The 18,560-nt window shown below is 53.9% G+C and overlaps 1 protein-coding gene across 1 annotated transcript in view; it reads right to left on the bottom strand.

Moving 5' to 3' along the window:
• LOC101118112 (maestro heat-like repeat family member 5) overlaps positions 1-18,358 on the bottom strand; it is a 57,173-nt gene extending 38,815 nt beyond the window's left edge. Inside the window, 11 exon segments of the mRNA XM_060419957.1 lie at positions 1-80; positions 885-1,007; positions 2,195-2,341; positions 3,325-3,444; positions 4,116-4,232; positions 4,497-4,604; positions 11,915-11,967; positions 13,431-13,590; positions 15,888-16,016; positions 16,891-17,036; positions 18,187-18,358. Of these exon segments, the coding sequence (XP_060275940.1) occupies positions 1-80; positions 885-1,007; positions 2,195-2,341; positions 3,325-3,444; positions 4,116-4,232; positions 4,497-4,604; positions 11,915-11,967; positions 13,431-13,590; positions 15,888-16,016; positions 16,891-17,036; positions 18,187-18,325 (1,322 nt within the window). The 5' untranslated portion in view covers positions 18,326-18,358.
• Positions 18,359-18,560: the final 202 nt, after the last annotated feature.

The raw sequence follows: 18,560 nt of genomic DNA, 5'->3' as shown, positions 1-18,560 counted from the left end.
CAGAGACTGGAGATGATGTGAATGGTCTGCTGGCGAGTCGGGGTGCACAGCGTGTCCTGGGGCTCCTTCTCCATCAGAAGCTGCAAATCCCAGGTGAAGGCTGAATCTTTCCACATACCTTGGCCTGTCCCACTTCTGACACCAAGTCTCCTTCCCATCTAAAAGTCTGGGTGCCCAGCACCCCTCTAACCTGCAGGATTCTGCTTCTGCTCTGGATCCTCACAGGAGGGCCTCTGTGATCTGACCCCCCCCCCCCCAAACACATCCCCCTGGCCACCTTAGACAATTAGAGCATAGACTTTAGAATCAGATGGATTATACCTGAATCCTAGCTACCCACACGCGAGCTCGCATGACCCTGGACACACCTCCAAACTGCTCTGAGCTTCGTGTATTCACAAGTAACATGATGCCGTTGCCCTTGTGTTAGGTGGGAAGCAAGGCGTGCAAAGCAGTGTGTCTGGGTCACAGGAGGGGCTCAGAAAGTGAGACTGTTATTTTTGTTATTGCTACTGCATCATTATTTATCACTTGTGAGTTTCCTCCACTATCCCACAGGTTCTGCGAGGCCCAAACCCATAGTAACTAGTGGTGCAAGCTAGGTCAGTATTGGCAGAATGGATGGTGCTGGCCTTCCCGGGTCTCAGCCACATCAGCTGTGTGGTGGCTGTCCTCGGCCAGCTCAGGGTCACTGTAGGGAGTGAGTCACGTGAGGGCCGTGGATGTGCTTCTAGGTGTGAAAACCTGTGAGGGGCTTGCCCATGCTCTAGAAGTCCAGCTGGCCCATCTCTTCCACTGGTGTCTCTTGTGAGTGCTGCTGTTTGAGGGGGGTGCCTGGTCCATCCCCGGGAAGCCCTTCCCCTGCCCAAGGACCTTGCACTCACCATCAGACACTCGAGGAGCTCGGACACCTGCAAGAACTCGTAGCTTTGGGCACCCTCGTTGCGGCTGATGGCCCCCACCAGCATGAGTATGGCCGTGAGGAAGCTCTGCTTCAGGGTCTCGTCCTGGGGTCAGACAGTGGAGCAAGGGGCCAGGTCGGGGAGTGGGAGTACCAGAGGGGTGGGAGAGCAGGAGGGCCACCGTCACATGTGGCAGCAGGGCCTCTGCTGATGGGGGGACAGCAGGGACCTCCGGCTGGGGCTGCATAAGCCCCGGAATGGGGGGGACCCATGTGATTTTGTTTAATGATGTGAATAATTGATGATGCTTAAGCATCAGGAGGTGCCCATAAGAAGCCCAGTGTCCAGCTTCTCATGATATGTGGCTACCCCAGGCCCAAAGGATCAAGTGTGCAGTGGCCTCACAGGGCTCCCTGGCCCCTCATTGTTCCCAGGGTGCAGGGTCAGGGGACTGTCATCATGGGGCATCCAGTTCCCCCAAGTGAGAACCCAGGGCTTGCTTTCGGGGGGAGGCAGAGGGCTGGGATCCTCACGAAAACCCATGAAGCATTAGGTGGGAAGCATGAGGACGAGGCCAGGCCCACGTTGGGGTGGGGTGGGGAGGTGGGCTCCAGGGCCCTGGGAGTCTAATCCTGACCCCGCTCTGGTGGGCTCTGGGGCCCTGGGAGGTCTAATCCTGACCCTGCTCTGGTGGGCTCCCGGGCCCTGGGAGGTCTAATCCTGACCCCGCTCTGGTGGGCTCCCGGGCCCTGGGAGGTCTAATCCTGACCCCGCTCTGGTGGGCTCTGGGGCCCTGGGAGGTCTAATCCTGACCCCGCTCTGGTGGGCTCTGGGGTCCTGGGAGGTCTAATCCTGACCCCGCTCTGGTGGGCTCCGGGGTCCTGGGAGTCTAATCCTGACCCCGCTCTGGTGGGCTCCGGGGTCCTGGGAGTCTAATCCTGACCCCGCTCTGGTGGGCTCCGGGGCCCTGGGAGGTCTAATCCTGACCCCGCTCTGGTGGGCTCTGGGGTCCTGGGAGGTCTAATCCTGACCCCACTCTGGTGGGCTCTGGGGTCCTGGGAGGTCTAATCCTGACCCTGCTCTGGTGGGCTCTGGGGCCCTGGGAGGTCTAATCCTGACCCCGCTCTGGTGGGCTCTCCTGGGCCCTGGGAGGTCTAATCCTGACCCCGCTCTGGTGGGCTCTGGGGTCCTGGGAGGTCTAATCCTGACCCCGCTCTGGTGGGCTCCCGGGCCCTGGGAGGTCTAATCCTGACCCTGCTCTGGTGGGCTCTGGGGTGGGCTGGGGGTCGTACCCAGGAGCTGTAGTGGAAGAAGAAGACCATCCGGGACAGGATGTTGTCCACCCATGGAAGGATCTGGGCCTTGGCCTTGTCCGCCATCTGGCCGTAGGCGAGGAGGATGGTGCTGCTCGCCCACTTCCACTGCAGGTCCCCCGAGTTCTGGGCACAGTGGGGTGGAGGAGGGGCAGGTCAGGCACATGGGGGCCCTGCTGAGCCTTCCCCTGGGGGTGTGGTGATGGGAGGTACCCCAGGCACTAGCAGGGTCCTGGAGGCAGGGCGGACCGCAGTTTATATCACAAGGAAATAGGGGAGATGGGGTTGTCTCCCTAGGGGCGGTGGGCTGGGTCTCGTGGGGTCACTCAGATGTGTACCCGGGGTTGCTTGTCTCTGTCAGAATGGGCTGGAGTCTAAGCCCCTCACCCTTCTGGACTTGGGGTGGCCCCTCCCCGGGGGCCCAGGACCTGGCCCTCTTCTGTCCCCCCTCAGGCTGCAGGGGGCCTGTCTGGACCTAGAGAGACAGTGATGGGGCACCTGGCGTGTTGGCTCCAGGTGAGACCCAGAGAGTGGGGCCCCTCGATGTCCCCTGAGGACACTATGATCCTGCAGCCCACCAGTGACTAGACCCTCTCTGAGGGTCTGAGCCTCGGGTCCCAGCCGCTGCTCTACCACCCGCCAGGTGCGGCACTGCGAGGAGGAGGCAGGACCTCGGCCGTGGTCCTGGTTCTCACTCGTCCCCCCTCTGTCCTATCCTGGCTCGCCTCCTGCGGTCGCTGCCACTGCTTGCGCCTTGGGAGCTCCCCAGGGCTGGCCTCGGGCCCTTGTCTCCTGCTTTGCACAAGGCCCAGGGTCAAAGAGCCACTGACCGCCATGCGGCGGGCAGGCAGCCACGTGGGAGCTGTCCCGGAGCCCCTGCCGTGTTGGCTTCACAGCTGAGCTCCCTGCAGCCCAGTGGGAAAGAGGGAGCACCATCGAGGAGGGGAAAATTGTGGTGCGGGGGCCATGCCGCTGCTGCAGAGGTGGGCTGGAGGCCGGGGGCCGCGGCCCACAGCTTTTTCCCCTAATCGGCCCCAGGAACCCCCACCCCACGGAGGCTCAGCATCCCTGTCAGCAGTCCAGGACTCCGGCCACCAGAGAGCCAGCACCTTGGGGGAGAAGCTGTTCAGGCTCCACTTGATGGGCGTGCTCCGGCCAAACTGCTCCAGGACAGCCCAGACGTGGTCCAGGTGGCGGGCGGCGGCCAGCCCCACAGTGAGCGCGATGCCCTGTGGGGGCGGGTGGCAGGGGTCACTGATGTGGGCTGGTAGGATCTGGCCTACTTCTCACCTGGGTGTGTGGAAACTGAGGCCCAGGGAGGGAGGGAATTTGTCCGAGGGCACAGGGCACCTGCCTCCCACCAGCCTGGGAGGACACACACATCTGAGCCAAGCCTTGTGGGGTGTCTCTTTATGAGGGCTGGAGGTGAGGGTAGGGTGGGGGAAAGGTGACTGTGGAGCCCTGCTACCGCTGCCTCCCCACCCCCAGGTCTCAAGCCCTGCGCCAGAGCGGGGAATGGGGGTCCAGGTGACAAGAAGAGGGCACAGCTGTGATGGGCTCGGAGTGGGACCGGGGTCAGGGCTTGGAGTGGGCCTGGGGTCAGGGCTCCGTGTGGGACCAGGGTCAGGGCTCAGAGTGGGACCGGGGTCAGGGCTCCTTGTGGGACCAGGTCAGGGCTCAGAGTGACCAGGGTCAGGGCTCAGAGTGGGGCCAGGGTCAGGGCTCAGGGGGCCAGGGTCAGGGCTCAGAGTGGGACCAGGGTCAGGGCTCAGGGGGCCAGGGTCAGGGCTCAGAGTGGGACCAGGGTCAGGGCTCAGGTCAGGGCTTGGAGTGTGGCCAGGCTCAGGCTAACCCTGTGGTCAGGGCCAGGCAGTTGGCTGAGTGGCCGCCACAGCCTTACCTCCCTCTGCTTGGGCCACTGATGGGACGTTTCCAGCAGGGTTTTCAGGTGTGTCCTGACGTTGGTGCCGTTCTCTTCGGCTTGAAGCATCAGCCCATAGTAGATGAACAGGAAGGCCTGGGGAAGCGTTCAGCTCCCTGTCTTGAGCCTGAACCCCCTCTCTGGACCCCTGTCCACTGGGCAGCCTGCCACTTCCTTGGTGCAGGCCCCCTCCCCACTCTGCTTTGTGACCAGCAATCCCTGGCCTGGTGGTGAAGCGTCAAGGGTGTGGCTGCAAGTCCTACCGCCTGGCCCCCGCCCTCTGTTTCTTTCGGGGGCCTGGGGCTTGCTCTGGGCGTGGGGGGGCCTGTGCAGTGGGCACCAGGGGTGGGAGTGGCCCACCTTCTCCGGGGGCTGCTCCTGCTGTGTCCGGTCGGGCCTGGTGAGTGCCCCCAGAAGCTCCTTGGACCACCCTTCCGTGTTCAGAAACGGCACCGACTTGATGGCCATCTGTGAGCAGACGGGGGTGGGCGGACAGAGGGTCTCTGTCCCTACCCTATGAGTCTCCCCAGCCTGGCCCGCCCCCACCTGCTCAGGGTCCCGACTCCGCCATCCTCCTCCGTGCTTCCCTCTCCTGAGGCTCCAGGGCCCACTCTCTGACTTGTTTGCTTGCCCTTGGGGACGAGAAACCTATTCTTCAAGATGCTCCTCCCTGGAGTTTCTCAAGGAGGGGCTGGAAACCATGTCCCCAGGGCTGGGCCGGGGCTCGGCTGTCATAGAGGCCCAGTGGCGTGTCCCCTCAAGGTGGCTGCACCGGCGAGTGGGTGCCTGGGGGGCAAGGTTGGTCTTGTTTGCCCATGGCTGTCTCGCCAGCCCCTTACAGTGCCCGACAAGTAGTTGACGCTCTGTTAGTATTTTTGAATGAAGGAATGAATGAACCAATGATCAAATGAATGAGAAGTCTCTCTTAAACAACAAGTCCTAAAAGCCCTAACAATGCATCAGTTATGATGATAAATACACAGCCCCTCTGTTTTCAGTGTTCCTGGTTTCCACAGTATAAGTTGTCTAAGATTTTGATACTAAGATTTTTTTCTGATGGAGAGACTCCTTTTAATTATGCTCCCAACCCAAATACCTTAAAAGAAAAAAGGATTGGTAAATGTGAAGATAAACATTTCAAGAAGTTTGTTTAGCCAAATCACCATAAATTAAGTTGAAAGACACAGTAGTTTTTTTTTTCTTTCTATGATCTGTTGCCAAGAGTTAATATCATTGATAAAGAGCACTTTTTAAAACCAATAAGAAAAAGATGACAATCCACTTAAAAATGGAGATATATAAACTCAACCTTACTAATATTTAAGAAATGGAAATTAGGATGATGTATCATTTTGGCCAAGATTGAGAAATAGTAAAAGCACCACATTTTGGAGGTGATTGGATCACATTAAAGTGAAGGTTTGGGCAATGTTAACTAAAATTTATAGTTTATATTTATGGAAATGCATCCATTTCCCCAATTAATTCTGTTTCTGGGGATCTACCCTAAAGGAGCACTAGCAGGGCCAACTTGGAGACAAGGGCACCCTCTGCAGGCAGGACTGTCGGCACCCCGTCTGGTGATGCACCCTTGGACCTGGAAATGGAAACTGCTCTAGCCTAGGGCTTCCCTTGTGGCTCAGATGGTAAAGAATCTGCCTACAATGCAGGAGACCTGAGCTCTATCCCTGGGTGGGGAAGATCTAGAGAAGGGAATGACTACCCACTCCAGTACTCTTGCCTGGAAATTCCTATGGACAGAGGAGCCTGGCGGGCTACAGTCCATGGGGTCGCAAAGAGTGGGACGCAACTGAGTGGCTAATGCGTTCACTGCACATGGGCCACTCCTCCAAGGCTTTCCAGATGGTGCTGGTGGTAAAGAACCAGCCCGCCAATGCAGGAAGGATGAGATGCGGACTTGATCCCTGGGTTGGGAAGATCCCCTGGAGAAGGGCATGGGAACCTACTCTTTCTTGCCTGGAGAATCCCATGGACAGAGGAGGTTGGTGGGCTACAGTCCATAGGGTCGCAGAGAGTCAGGTACATGACTGAAGCAATTTAGCATGCACGCACACCAGGGCAGAATCCAGAGGAGCCTGTCTGCCCCAGTCATGCACCACACCTGGTCCATTTGTTGGGGTGCAGCAGGACCTGGGTGGCTCTCCCATACGCCCACTGGACAGGTGTCTGCTGAATGTCCAGGGAACCCCAGCCTCCTGGAAGCACCAGGGTCTTCTGTCCCCTCCTCCAAACCTTCAGTGTCTCTTTTTTTCATGGTGGGATGTACCGGCAATTGGTGGCCAAAGCAGAGCCCAAACTGCTACAACACTATTTATGGGAATTAGTGTGAATTCTGCACGTTTCCATAGTAGAGACAGTCATCTATCTGATTCTGCATCAGTCCTAGACTCTGCTAAGAATGTTTACAGAATATATAAGGTGGGCCCCATATTTCTTTTTATATTTTGAAATATTTTGAAATTTGAATGTTTCCAAAATTTTCTTTAAAGCTTTAAATATTTTAATATTGAGGTCTATTTAACTTACAGTGAGACACATGTATCATCAGTGCAATGAATTTTGACAAACGTATGTCTGTCTCAGTTCAGTTCAGTCGCTCAGTTGTGTCCAACTCTTTGTGACCCTGTGGACTGCAGCACGCCAAGCCTCCCTGTCCATCACCAACTCCTGGAGCTTATTCAAAGTTATGTCCATCGAGTAGGTGATGCCATCCAACCATCTCATCCTCTGTCACACCCTTCTCCTCCTGCATTCAATCTTGCCCAGCATCAGGGTCTTTTCCAATGAGTCAGTTCTTTGCATCAGGTGGCCAAAGTACTGAAGCTTCAGCTTCAGCATCAGTCCTTCCCATGAATATCCAGGACTGATCTCCTTTAGGATGGACTTGTTGGCTCTCCTTGCAGTCCAAAGGACTCTCAGGAGTCTTCTTCAACACCACAGTTCATAAGCATCAATTCTTTGGCGCTCAGCTTTGTTTATGGTCCAACTCTCACATCCATACATGACTACTGGAAAAACCATAGCTTTGACTAGACGGACCTTTGTCGGCAAAGTAATGTCTCACCCCGTCAATATCTGGACCACTTCTGACTGCCCCAGAAAGCTCTCTCATGCTCACTCCCACTTAATCTCCATCCCCACAAGACCGGCTTGATTTAGTTCGCCCGCCATAAGGTTAATTTTGCCTCTTCTAGAATTTCGCACGGCTGGAATCGTGCGGTGTGTGCTTTTCCTGTGTCTGATATTTCTTACAGAGACGTGTCGATTCACGTTTCGTCACTGCTGCGCGCGGGCTCTCTCTAGCTGAGGGCTCCTCTTCATTGCGGCGTGTGGGCTTATCACCGCAGAGGCTTCTCTGCTTGTGGGGCTTGGGCTCTAGAAGCGTGGGCTTCATTCCATAGCTACGGCCCGCCGGCTCCAGAGAGGAGTCTCAGTAATTGTGGCACTTGGGATTAGTTGCTCCTGGGCATGTGGAATCTGCCCAGACCAGGGATCAAACCAATGTCCCTTGCACTGCAAGGCAATTCTTAACCACCGGACCCACCGGGGAAGCCCCGTGTCTGGTGTTTTTTTTTCCCTCAGCGTGTGTTTGAGATTCGCCGTGTTGCTGCACGCTTGTTCAAGGTGACCCCTCTGTTTCTGCTCTGACGTTTGTTATTTCATTTCTGCCGCTCAGCTTCAGTGTAACTCGCTCTAAAACTTTCTCCAGTTTCCTCAGGTGGGTGAGTAAGTAATTGATTTCAGGTCTTTGGGAGGGGATGAGTCTGCCCGGTACAGGTTGTTCCTAGTCTGAGGCTCTTAGGAATAAGGCTGCTGGGAACATGCTTCTGCGTGTAATTTTGTATACGAGTGTTTCCTGCTTCTGGGGTTAGTACCTAAAAGTGGAACTCCCGAGTCCTAACTGTATAAGAAAATGTCAGTTTTCCAAGCAGGTTTCCCTGTCCCATCTGCAGTGGGCACTTCCCTACCAGCATTTGGCCGAGCCTTTCTTTCTCCTTTGAAGTCTGTCCGTGGGTGGGTGGAAGCTGCTCCCGGATGGTAACTGACATTTCCCTGAGGATTCAAGATGCTGACCGTTGTGTCTTTGGCTTTTGGTCATTCATCTGCTTTCCTCTGTGACATGCCTACTTAAATCTTCTGTTCACTTTTGCAGTTGGGCTGTTTGTCTTTTCTCCCAGAGTTTTGGAGGAGTTCTTCACTTATTCTGGATACAATCCCTTGTCAGAGATATGCCTCGTGAATATTTTCTTCTTGTCTCTGATTTCCCTTTTTCCACTTTCCTCATAGTATTGTGGGATGAGCAGAAGCTTTAATTCAGATGGAATCCAATTTATCCATTTAAAAATATTTTTATGCTGAGTGATTTCTGGGCTCCAAGAAATATTTACCTGCCCCAAGATAAACGTAAGATTGTCTCCTGTGTTTCCCTCAAGAAGTTTTTTTGTTTTTTAATATTTAGGCCTTGGGCCCATCTCAAATTAACTTTTGTGAATGGTTCGAGGCAGGCATTAAAGTTCCTTTTAACCCCTCAGATAGGTGATTGTTGCAGAACCATCTGTTCAAAAGACTTTCCCAATTGAATTGCTTTGGTACCATTAAAAAAAAAATTAATCGATCACGTAAGTGTGATTTTATGTTGGCGTTTCTATTCTATCTCTGTCAATTCTATCTTGTTGATTGTAGCTATATAGGAAATCTTGAAGTCAGCTAGTGTAATTCTTATAATTATGCTCTTTTTCAAGATTGTTCTGGCTATTCCAGGTCTTTTGTAATTTCCATATAAAATTTTAAATGATGGATTTTAATTCTATAATGAAGTTGGTTGGCATCATACTGGCAATACACAAATCAATTTTTAGAATTGACATCTTAACATTATTGACTCTTGTTATCCATGATCATTTATCTGCATTTATTTAGGTTTTATTTAATTTCTTTTCGCAGTGTTTTGTAAAGATCTTGCCCATATGTTTGTTAAATTTGTCTGAGTCTTTCATGTTTTTAATGTGACCGCATCATAGGTTTTTAGAAGTTTATTTTCCGATTGTTTATTGTTAGTACACAGAAATTCAGCTGACATTTGCATATTGATTCTATATCCTGAGATCTTGCTGAATTCAATTATTAGTAATTAATAGTTCCAGAATTTAAAAATCTGTGAGATTTTCTGTGTATGCAATTATGTTGTCTGCAAAGAAAGACAGTTTCTCATTTTCTATTGTAATCCATCTGTCTGTTTTTGCCTGTCTCTTACCTTACTGCCCCGGTTAGGACTTCAGTGCATTGTTGACCAGGAGTGGAGACTGTGGGCCTCTTTGCCTCATTCTGATCTTAGTGGGAAGGTGTCACTCACTCATCATTAGGTGCGCGAGTGGCAGGACTTCCACAGACGCTTGTTTCCTCCTCCTCCTGCTCTGTGAAGAGCCTTCCTCAATGTGATCCTGGGACTTACAATAAAAATATACACGTGGTCTCCATCTTCTTCTGGCACAGAGCTTCTGAGACCCTTTCCTAAGTGAGGAGAGCAGTAACGGTGTCTTTTGTTGTTCACAAGAAGCCTGGTTCCACTTCTCTAGAGCCCCTGGCTCTCCACCCAGGATGAGGGCGAGTTGCCCGGAGAACCAATGCTGGATCGACGGTTGGAACTCTGACCCACCTCTGAACCTTCAGAGAGGGTGACAGGTGGACTTTCATTATCAGGCGTCAGCGGTTTCGAGAATCACACCTATTGACAAGGTCTCTGGGATGTGAGAGATTCCAGGCGGGTGGACAAAAGGGCAGGTTTTTCTTGCTAGTCTTTTGCTAAATATTTTTGAGTTCATCCTCATAAAAGATATTGGTCTGCAGCTTTCTTGTAATGTCTTCTTCCGGGTTTGGTGTTGGAGTTGTGCTGGCCTCATCGGATGGTTTCCAGAGTGCTCCTTCTCCTCTGTTTTCTGAGAGAATTTGGACAGAATTGGTATTATTTCTGCATTAACTTGTGATGAGCTTCCCTGGTGACTCGGATGGTAGAGAATCTGTCAGCAAAGCAGGAGACCCAGGTTGAATCCCTGGGTTGGGAAGATGCTTTGGAGAAGGGAATGGCAACCCACTCCAGTATTCTTGCCTGGAGAATCCCGTGGACAGAGGAGCCTGGCAGGCTACTGTCCGTGGGGTCCCAAAGAGTCAGACATGACTGAGCGACTGACACTTTAACTTGTGATAGAATTAACCAGCGAAGCCTGTGGGAAGGTTTATAAAATATGACTCCAGTTTCTTTTATCCAGGGCTACTCGGATCCTCTGTTTCTTCTCTTGTCAATTTTGTGGTTTGTGTTTTCTAGGGAATTTATTCACCCTAAATTGCCTAATTTATTGGAATCATATTTTATTACTCTTCCATGTTTAAAGGTTGTTCAGTGATATTCCATCTTTACTGATAATGAATACTTATTTTCTTGATCAGCTTATCAAAGAGCTTATCATTTTATTAATATTTTTGAAAAACCCACTTTTGATTTTATTCACTCTCTATTGTCCATTTAAAAATTTTTGATTTTTCCTCTACTTTTTATTATTTTCTTTCTTCTATTTTGGGCTTAATTTGCACTTTGGGGGATGGCTCCTTAAAATAGAGTTTAGATAGTAGATTTTATCTTTTTTCTTTCCTAATATGGGCATTACAAATATGATTTTCTTCTAAGCATTGTTTTTTGTTGAGCCCCACAAATTTTCAAATTTTCATATTGTGCTTTCTTTACCATTCATTTCAAAATATTTTCTAATTTTCCTTGTGATCTCTTCTATGGCTTGTGGGTTATTTAGAAGAGTGTTGTCTAATATCCAAATATTTGGAATTTCTCCAGATATATTTTTGGTATTGATCTCTAATTGACGTTCTGGGCAGAGAATGTACTCTGTTTGATTTCAGTCCTTTTAAATTTATTGAAACCTGATGTATGGCCCAGTAAACGATCTGTCTTGGTGAATGTTCCATTTATATTTGAAAAGAACGTCAATTAGATCAATTTGGTTAATTATGTTGTTGAAGTCTTCTATGTACTTAGTGATTTTCTGTCTTATTTTTCTATTAATTACCTGTATTGCTGCTGCTGGTGGTGTTATTTCCACTAAATGCTATTTAATTACAACCATTCTGCTGCTACTATATGATAATAATAACTAATGCAGTGAGTGAGGGCTTCCTGTCTGCCATGCACAGAGCCAGACATGGTGTAGATTATTGCCTGTCATTTCACAGCAAGCATTGGAGGTGGTACTTTCACCCCCATTTGATAGAGGAGGAAATAAGGTACAGAGAGGCAAAGTAGGTCACCCAGGACGCACAGCTGTGGTTGGCTGAATCTGGACTTGAATCCAGGCCTGCCAGGGCCCGGAGTCCCCTCTCCTGGCCATGTGGTGCGTGGTTGGAGCGTGACACCCGTCCGCACTGTGACAACTTCAGCCCCACCGCCCTCCTCCTTGCCCCTCTGCTCTCCCGTCTGACCTCCGCATCCTCCCTGGGCCCCTCAGCCATGGACCCAGACCCCAGGACGGGCGGGAAGGGCCTTATGTGCGTTGGGCACTGGCTCTATGCCAGGAGTCTAGAGACAGGTTCACATCCTGCCTCCCAGGGACCCTGCTGCTCCTCGGTGCCAGCCTTGCCCGCCCTCCGCCTCCCGTCCTGAGCCTCCTCCGCCCTCCCAGGGCTGAGCGGGTGCCCACCCTCGCCCCCCATCATCCCCGCAGAAGGCCCCCGTGGCTGGGCTCCCTCCCTACCTTGGCCAACTGCTCTTCCCAGCCAGCCTTCTCTTTCTCCTTGAAGAGATTCTCTGGGGGAGAGAGTGGAGGTGGTGGTCACTGGAGGCCAGGTCCTGGGTCCACGGCCAGGGCTGGGTCTTGGGCTCCATGTCCCCCATCCCTTGGTCATGATTGAGTCAGGACTACATTGTCCTGTGTTTGTCTGGCTCCCTGAGGGGTGAGCTCCGAGGATGGTGAGCTGGACCTGGGGGTCCAGAGCGCTGGGCTGGAGTCGTGGTCCTGCCATCCATGCTGTGTGACCTCAGGTGGGTCAACTTCCCTCTCTGGGCCTCAGGCTCACTGACAGTGGTATAGAGGGTTCCTGCTGGGCATAGCCCCTTGGGATGTCCTTGGATCTCCTCAACGGTGGGAAAACAAGGCCCAGAGAGGGGCACACTGTGGGGCTGGAAAGCCTTTAGGGAGCTTTGGAAACCCAACCTCGGAAAGAGGGGCCACACCGGGGATTGCTCTGGGGGAGTCTCAGAGTTGACCCGAGGCACAGAGGGACCTCCGCCCAGCCTGTCAGCTCCAGGGGAGGTGGCTTGGCAAGCCGCGCCAAGCTGGGGCCTGTCTCCTCCCAGCCTTCTTCCCAAGCAAGGGTCGCCCTGGAGACAGCAGACCCGCCAACCCATTTCTCCCCCCGACCCCAACCCCCTGCCCCCACCCTCACTGAGGCTGTTGACTAGCTCCTCCCCAAGGTCCGGAGGTGTACTCACACCAGTTCCTCCTCAAACCCCTACTCATGGCGTGCAAGGCATGGCTCAGAGTTGGCTGCCTCCTCTGGGAAGTCCTCCCTGATGGCCACCAGGCAGAAGTACCTCCCCAGCTGGGCAGCAGTGAGTTCAGCTCATGCTTGTGAATGAATGAGTGAGGGACTGATGAGAGGTGGAGTTTGCCTCCCTGGTGAGGCTGTGAGCTCCTGATGGCAGAGCTGGGCGCACGACAGGAACTCAGAGTGTTAGCTGAGCCTCATCCTGGTAAGACCTCCCCCCGTGAGTCCTCCCCAGGGGTCCTCAGAGACCCCCCACTATCCAAGTGGCCCTTCCTGTGGCTCAGAGGCAGCAGCCACAGGGGAGGCACAGAGATATGGACCTCCCGGGCCTGCGACGTGCAGCTGGGCGCCCAGGCCTGTCGCACAGTCTGTGAGCTCGGCCTGGCTGTCTGCCGGGAACCAACGGAGAGGACCACGGACCACGCGGCAGTGCAGGCCTTCCTCCTGGGGCCTCCTCACTCCGCCCTGGTTGTGTCCAGGCGGGCGGCTGAAATGCCGAGGGCAGGAGCGTGGCCTCATCGGGACGGGCAGCACAGATGGGCCGTGGGGGTGTCCGGCCACAGCCTGTGGCCATCTGGCTTGTGCAGCTGATGCTCGGTCCCGAGTGTGTCCTGCGGTCAGCAGCCCTGGCGGCCCCCTCCTGCTCTCTGCATGGCCTGCCCTGCCCCCTGCTGGCCTGCGGACAGACAGTGGCCGGGTCCAGGCCCCGAGGGCAGGACATACCGTCAGAGGTCATGATGCCCATCACGTAGAAGAGACTGCGGTGCGGGAAGACGCCCGACAGGACCTCGGTCTCCAGGTGCTGGGCCACCACCTGCCACGAGTGCCTGCAGATGGCCACCAGCACGTTGCTGGCCGCGTCCTGGTAGGCCTCCTCCAGCTCCTGGGTGGGGGGCGGAAAGGAAGAGTGGGTGGTCAGATGGAGCCTTGACATCTCACACACGGGGTCTGGTTTGGTGGGCAAGACAGCTACTGTCAACCCAGGTTTTGGATGGAAAACCGGCTGAGGAAGCCCGACACGCAGAGTGGGCGGGTGAAGGTGAGGCTTATCCCCTGGACTCAGGATCACATGTGAATGTCCACATCCCTGGGCCTCTTCCTGGTCCAGAAACCCATTGTCATTGTCCCTGCTGCTGAGCCTTTGCACATATGCTGTGTCTCCCGCCTGGAACACTGCCCACTCGCCCTGTCTATCCAAACGCTAGTCCATTTTGAAAGCTCGCTCCAATGCCTACACTCTGGACACGCATCCTGAAGGCTCTACTCGATGTCACCTCTTTCCGGAACTCCTGGGAGCTCAGGACAACATCACAGCCTTGGAGTCTTAGAATCCCACAGCCAGGGATTCAGAAACAGAGTCTCTGCTTCTGTCCCGAGATCTCCGGCCTGAAGAGTCAGTGTCGGTGTCTTGGGGGCAGAGGCCCAGCTGGCCAGCCGCCTCTCCCTCCCTGCACCCCAGCCAGGCCTACCACGCTCTACTCGGGGGGCAGCCTCAGACCGTCTGGCACTGTATTGCACACCCAGGGCTTTTCTCAGGGCTGTCTGAGTCATCATATGAAATCGTTACATCATTTATGATTTGTTGAAAGGGTGACTATGAGGGCTTCTTGTTAAGATGGTGGGTTGAATCTGATTTTGCTCTTTCAGGAAAGGACCTCAAGTACTCTACATTTAGGAGATTTTTACTGAGGGCGATAGCCCACCCCTCTGGTTGAGGTAACTGGGCTGAGTGCTAAGCTGGCGGTAGGGCAAGCTGAGAACCGGCCTCCACTGACACCACACGTGATCTGGTAGAAATCCTGGGGGGTGTGTCTCCCAGATGCTTACAGCCAGGGAGGCCGGGAGAGGGCGGAGTGTGTGCGAAGTAGTCAAGTGCCCAGATCCCTCCCCCAACCCTGCACACCCGCAGGGTCTCTGGAGGCCAGGCTGAGGGTCTCTGGGCGGGGAGGCCAGGCCTGCAAGTGCAGAGGACAGACGCTTCCTGGGTCAGGTTCTCCACTCTGCTGCACGGGGCTGCGCCCCATATCAGGGCTTCCCTGGGAGATCTGGATGGCCCGAGAGGAATGTCACTGAGGTGCTGATATGGGGACAGGGGAAACGCAGAGGACAGTAGAGGGCTCACCTCATAACTCTGCAGTGGACCCCCAACCTCACCACCCACCTGTGTGCCCAGAGCACCTCAACAGCTCTTAAGCACAGGCAGATGGCCACATAGAGAAGGCCACGGATGCAGGAGGGACCAAAACCATAGCCAAAACCACAAACCTGATGAAACCCAGAGAAAAGCTACTCAGAGGAAACAGAGGCCAAACAGAGAGAGAAAACTTGAAGCAAAACAGTCCCTTTAATATCCTGAGAGATAAGAGAAGACACTGCATCTGTGAAGCTATTAACAGGATGAAATGGGAACTTTCTGAGGACAAAGACCAAGATCTCTCGAAAGTTAAAGGCTCATGGATATACATAGAAAATGCAGTCAAAGATCTGGAAGATGATGGCTCCTCAGAGAGGAGAATGAAGGACAGAGAGATGGAAAAAGAGGTGGGGTGAGAGTATGAGGAACTATGGAGAGCTCTGGGTGGGTCTGAGAGTCAGGCGTTCCTGAAGCCTAGTACAGAGCAACACAGGGGACGATGTCCTGGGGAATCAGGGAAGCGTCTTCCAGAAGCAAAGGACCCAAGCAGCTGGACTGAAAGGATGCAGGACAGCCCAGCACAGAGGCTAAATTGGACCCAGAGCCAGGCACGTGCTAGGCATCGTGCAGGATGGAGGCGCCAGGAGGCACTTGCTCTCCCTGTGAGTCCTGGACCAGCTTGTGCACCCGGAGAAGCGCCTGTCCCCACCTGCTGGGGGATGTGCAGCCCAGGTCCAAACCTGTGGTCTTCAATAGGCGGGGACCCAGAGGCAGGCAGCCAAGGGCTGAGGCACTGCCTGGGGAATGGGTGGGATGCACAGACTGCCAAGAACTCTCTGAGACTCACCTTTCTCTGCTGTAAAGTGGGTGCATGAGGCTGTCCCTCTGAAGGGGCTGGTGGTAAGAAAATGAGAAAATGGGCAGAATCGCTTGGTCAGCCACAAGGCTGGGCATTCCCAGCATTCTTTGGGTCCCTGGAGCAGCTGCCTGCACCCCAGAAGCCTTTGTGGAATGGCCTATTTGCTGGGTGGTGGGGGGAGACTCACCGTGGACTTGGTCATGTTCTCCAGGGCCAGCTGCATGAAGGACTTCTCCCAGGCCTCCTCCAGGGACTCACTGGCTCCAATGACTGCCCCTAGGACGTGGAAGAGCCGGAACTTGTGCCGGGTGGAGATCTGCGGGCGGCAGGGTGGACACAGGCTCAGGGACGAGTTGGGTCTGATTAAGTGGGGAGTCGCCATGGGAACAGTGGGGGGGGGGAGGCGCGCCTAAAGAGGCCAGCGAGGAGATAGCATAGTGGATGCACTTGGCCATCCATGCAGCAACACCTTTGTGAACAGCCCTGAGCTAGGTTCTGCAGAGACAGATGAGTAAACACTTGTCCCCATCCTCAGGGAACTGCCAGGGGGTCTGAAGAGCATTCTACCAGTTCGTCCATTCATTAAAAAATCCAGATAGAGCTTTCCCCTAGTCATCCACCCAACCATCCCTCCTCTGTGACTTTAGGCAAATCACTTCCCTCCTCTAAGTTTCAGCGTTCTCATCTCTGAGAATCATGATAGTTTATCGAGAGCCTGTTCAGAGGATGGTCCACACATGTTGGTCTACTTTCCACCCACCCGCTGCTGGCTCGCTGGACACATGGGGAGACTGCTGCTGCTAAGTTACTTCAGCCGTGTCCAACTCTGTGTGACCCCATAGACGGCAGCCCACCAGGCTCCCCTGTCCCTGAGATTCTCCAGGCAAGAACACTGGAGTGGGTTGCCATTTCCTTCTCCAATGCATGAAAGTGAAAAGTGAAAGTGAAGCCGCTCAGTCGTGTCCGACTCTTCGCAACCCCATGGACTGCAGCCCACCAGGCTGCTCCTTCCATGGGATTTTCCAGGCAAGAGTACTGGAGTGGGGTGCCATTGCCTTCTCCAATGGGGAGACTGACTGGCCTCAATTCATGGCTCTGCTGTCTGGAGGAACCAAGGTCTGAATCTGCTTTGGGTCTAGCCCTGCCCTCCCCTCTCCATGCCTGGCCTGAAGGGCCCGAACAGCCCTCACCTGCTGGTTGTTTACAAAGTAGTCGTGGATGGTTTCTAGCACCAGGTTGGGGGCCCCGTACGCCATGCTCTTGATTTTCTTGATGATGTACCTCAGGTGGAGGGAGTCTGAACCGCTGAGGTCCCGGAGCAGCTTGAAGCAGATGGCTGAGGAAGAAGGCGTGTGGGTGGGTGCGCAGTGGGGGCCACGGTGCACCCGCAGGGGAGGGCGGGGCTGGGGCTGGGGCTGGGGCTGGGGCGGGCGGGGAGGGCTGGGGCTCCTAACCGCTCTGCCCGTCCTTCTGAGGTTCACGGGAAGATCGGAAGCAAGAAGGCAAGCAGGGAATGCATCCTCGCTCGCTCGTGCGGTACTCGATTCTTCTTTTCACCCATCCATTTACCCATTCATCTATCATCCATGTGTCTGTCGATCTGTCCATCCACCCATACATTTATCCATGTCTTTCTATCCATCAATCCACCGGTCCACGCACCTGCCTGCTCACCCTTATGCTCACTCATCAGTCCATCCATTAATAAATTTATCCATCTATCCACCTTTGGTCCATCCGACCTTCCATTCCTAAATCCATCTATCCATCCATCTACTCACTATTCACCCATTTAAAAATTCATCTACCCATCCACCCACCCTTAGTTTATCTGTTGATAAATTAAGCATTCATCCCTCCATCCCTCCATCTGTTCTTTCCTCACCCCTTCATCCTCCATCCAGTCACCCAACCTTCAGTGGTGTTCATTTATTGTAAGACTGTGTGCGGCTCAAGGGGAGTCAGGGCCTGGCTCTGTTCTGAAGGAGCCTCCGGCCCAGGAGAGCCCTACCCAGTATCAGCGGACTTGAGTTCTGTGGGGAAGTTGTCTGAAAGGCCCTGGGCACACAGTGAGTGGAGGGGTGATAAATCCTAAGACAGAGAGGCAGTCAGGACTGGCTTCCCAGAGAGGGTGGCATTTCAGCGTTGCCTATAAGGATGAAGGCAGGCCATCCTTTGAAGGAGGGGAGAAGCATTCCAGTGAGAGGGCCAGGTGTGAGCTGAGGCTCCAGGGTGTGAAAGGTGTTGGAGGAGGGTGGAGGGAAGGGCTGAGAGAGGGCATTTTGGGCTTCCGATGGTGTCTCAGGAGGTGCGAAGAGGCCAGAGAGGATGCGCGGGAGGCCCTGCTGAAAGCTGCACCAGATCCACGCCTGTAGACACCCCAAGGTCCTAGAGGGCGGGCTTGCTCTGGCCCTCATCCTCAGGACTTCCTCAGGTGGAGGGACTGATGGGGTCTGCTGGAACCGAGTCCCGGGGCCGGGGGTCACCTGCGTTGTAGGCTTCCTCGATGAACGTCCTGTGCTCCTTGGGCATCAGGGCGGCCTGGCTGCTCTGTGACCTGCAGAGCAGGATGGTGGTGGGGTGCCTCTGTCTGTCCCCATGGGCAGAATTCTGAGGTCCCGTCATGTAGGACTGGTTCTTTGTGAATTCAGAGATGTGGGAGGAGATTCTGAAAGGGAAAAGAGGCCTTGGGTGTATGCATCTGAATGGCCCTGTTACGGAGGGAGGTGCTGTAGAGGCCGAGAAGATGGTATTATCTAAATAGAAAATTCCAAAGAATCTAAAAGACACCCTACCAGAACTAAAAAGTGAATTCGGCAAATTGGCAAATATAAAGTCAGCATACAAAAATCAGTCATGT

This window comes from Ovis aries, chromosome 9, assembly GCF_016772045.2.
Source record: "Ovis aries strain OAR_USU_Benz2616 breed Rambouillet chromosome 9, ARS-UI_Ramb_v3.0, whole genome shotgun sequence".
Lineage (NCBI taxonomy): Eukaryota > Metazoa > Chordata > Mammalia > Artiodactyla > Bovidae > Ovis > Ovis aries.
Note: the sequence above shows the minus strand (reverse complement) of the source record. Positions and strands in the feature narration are given on the sequence as shown.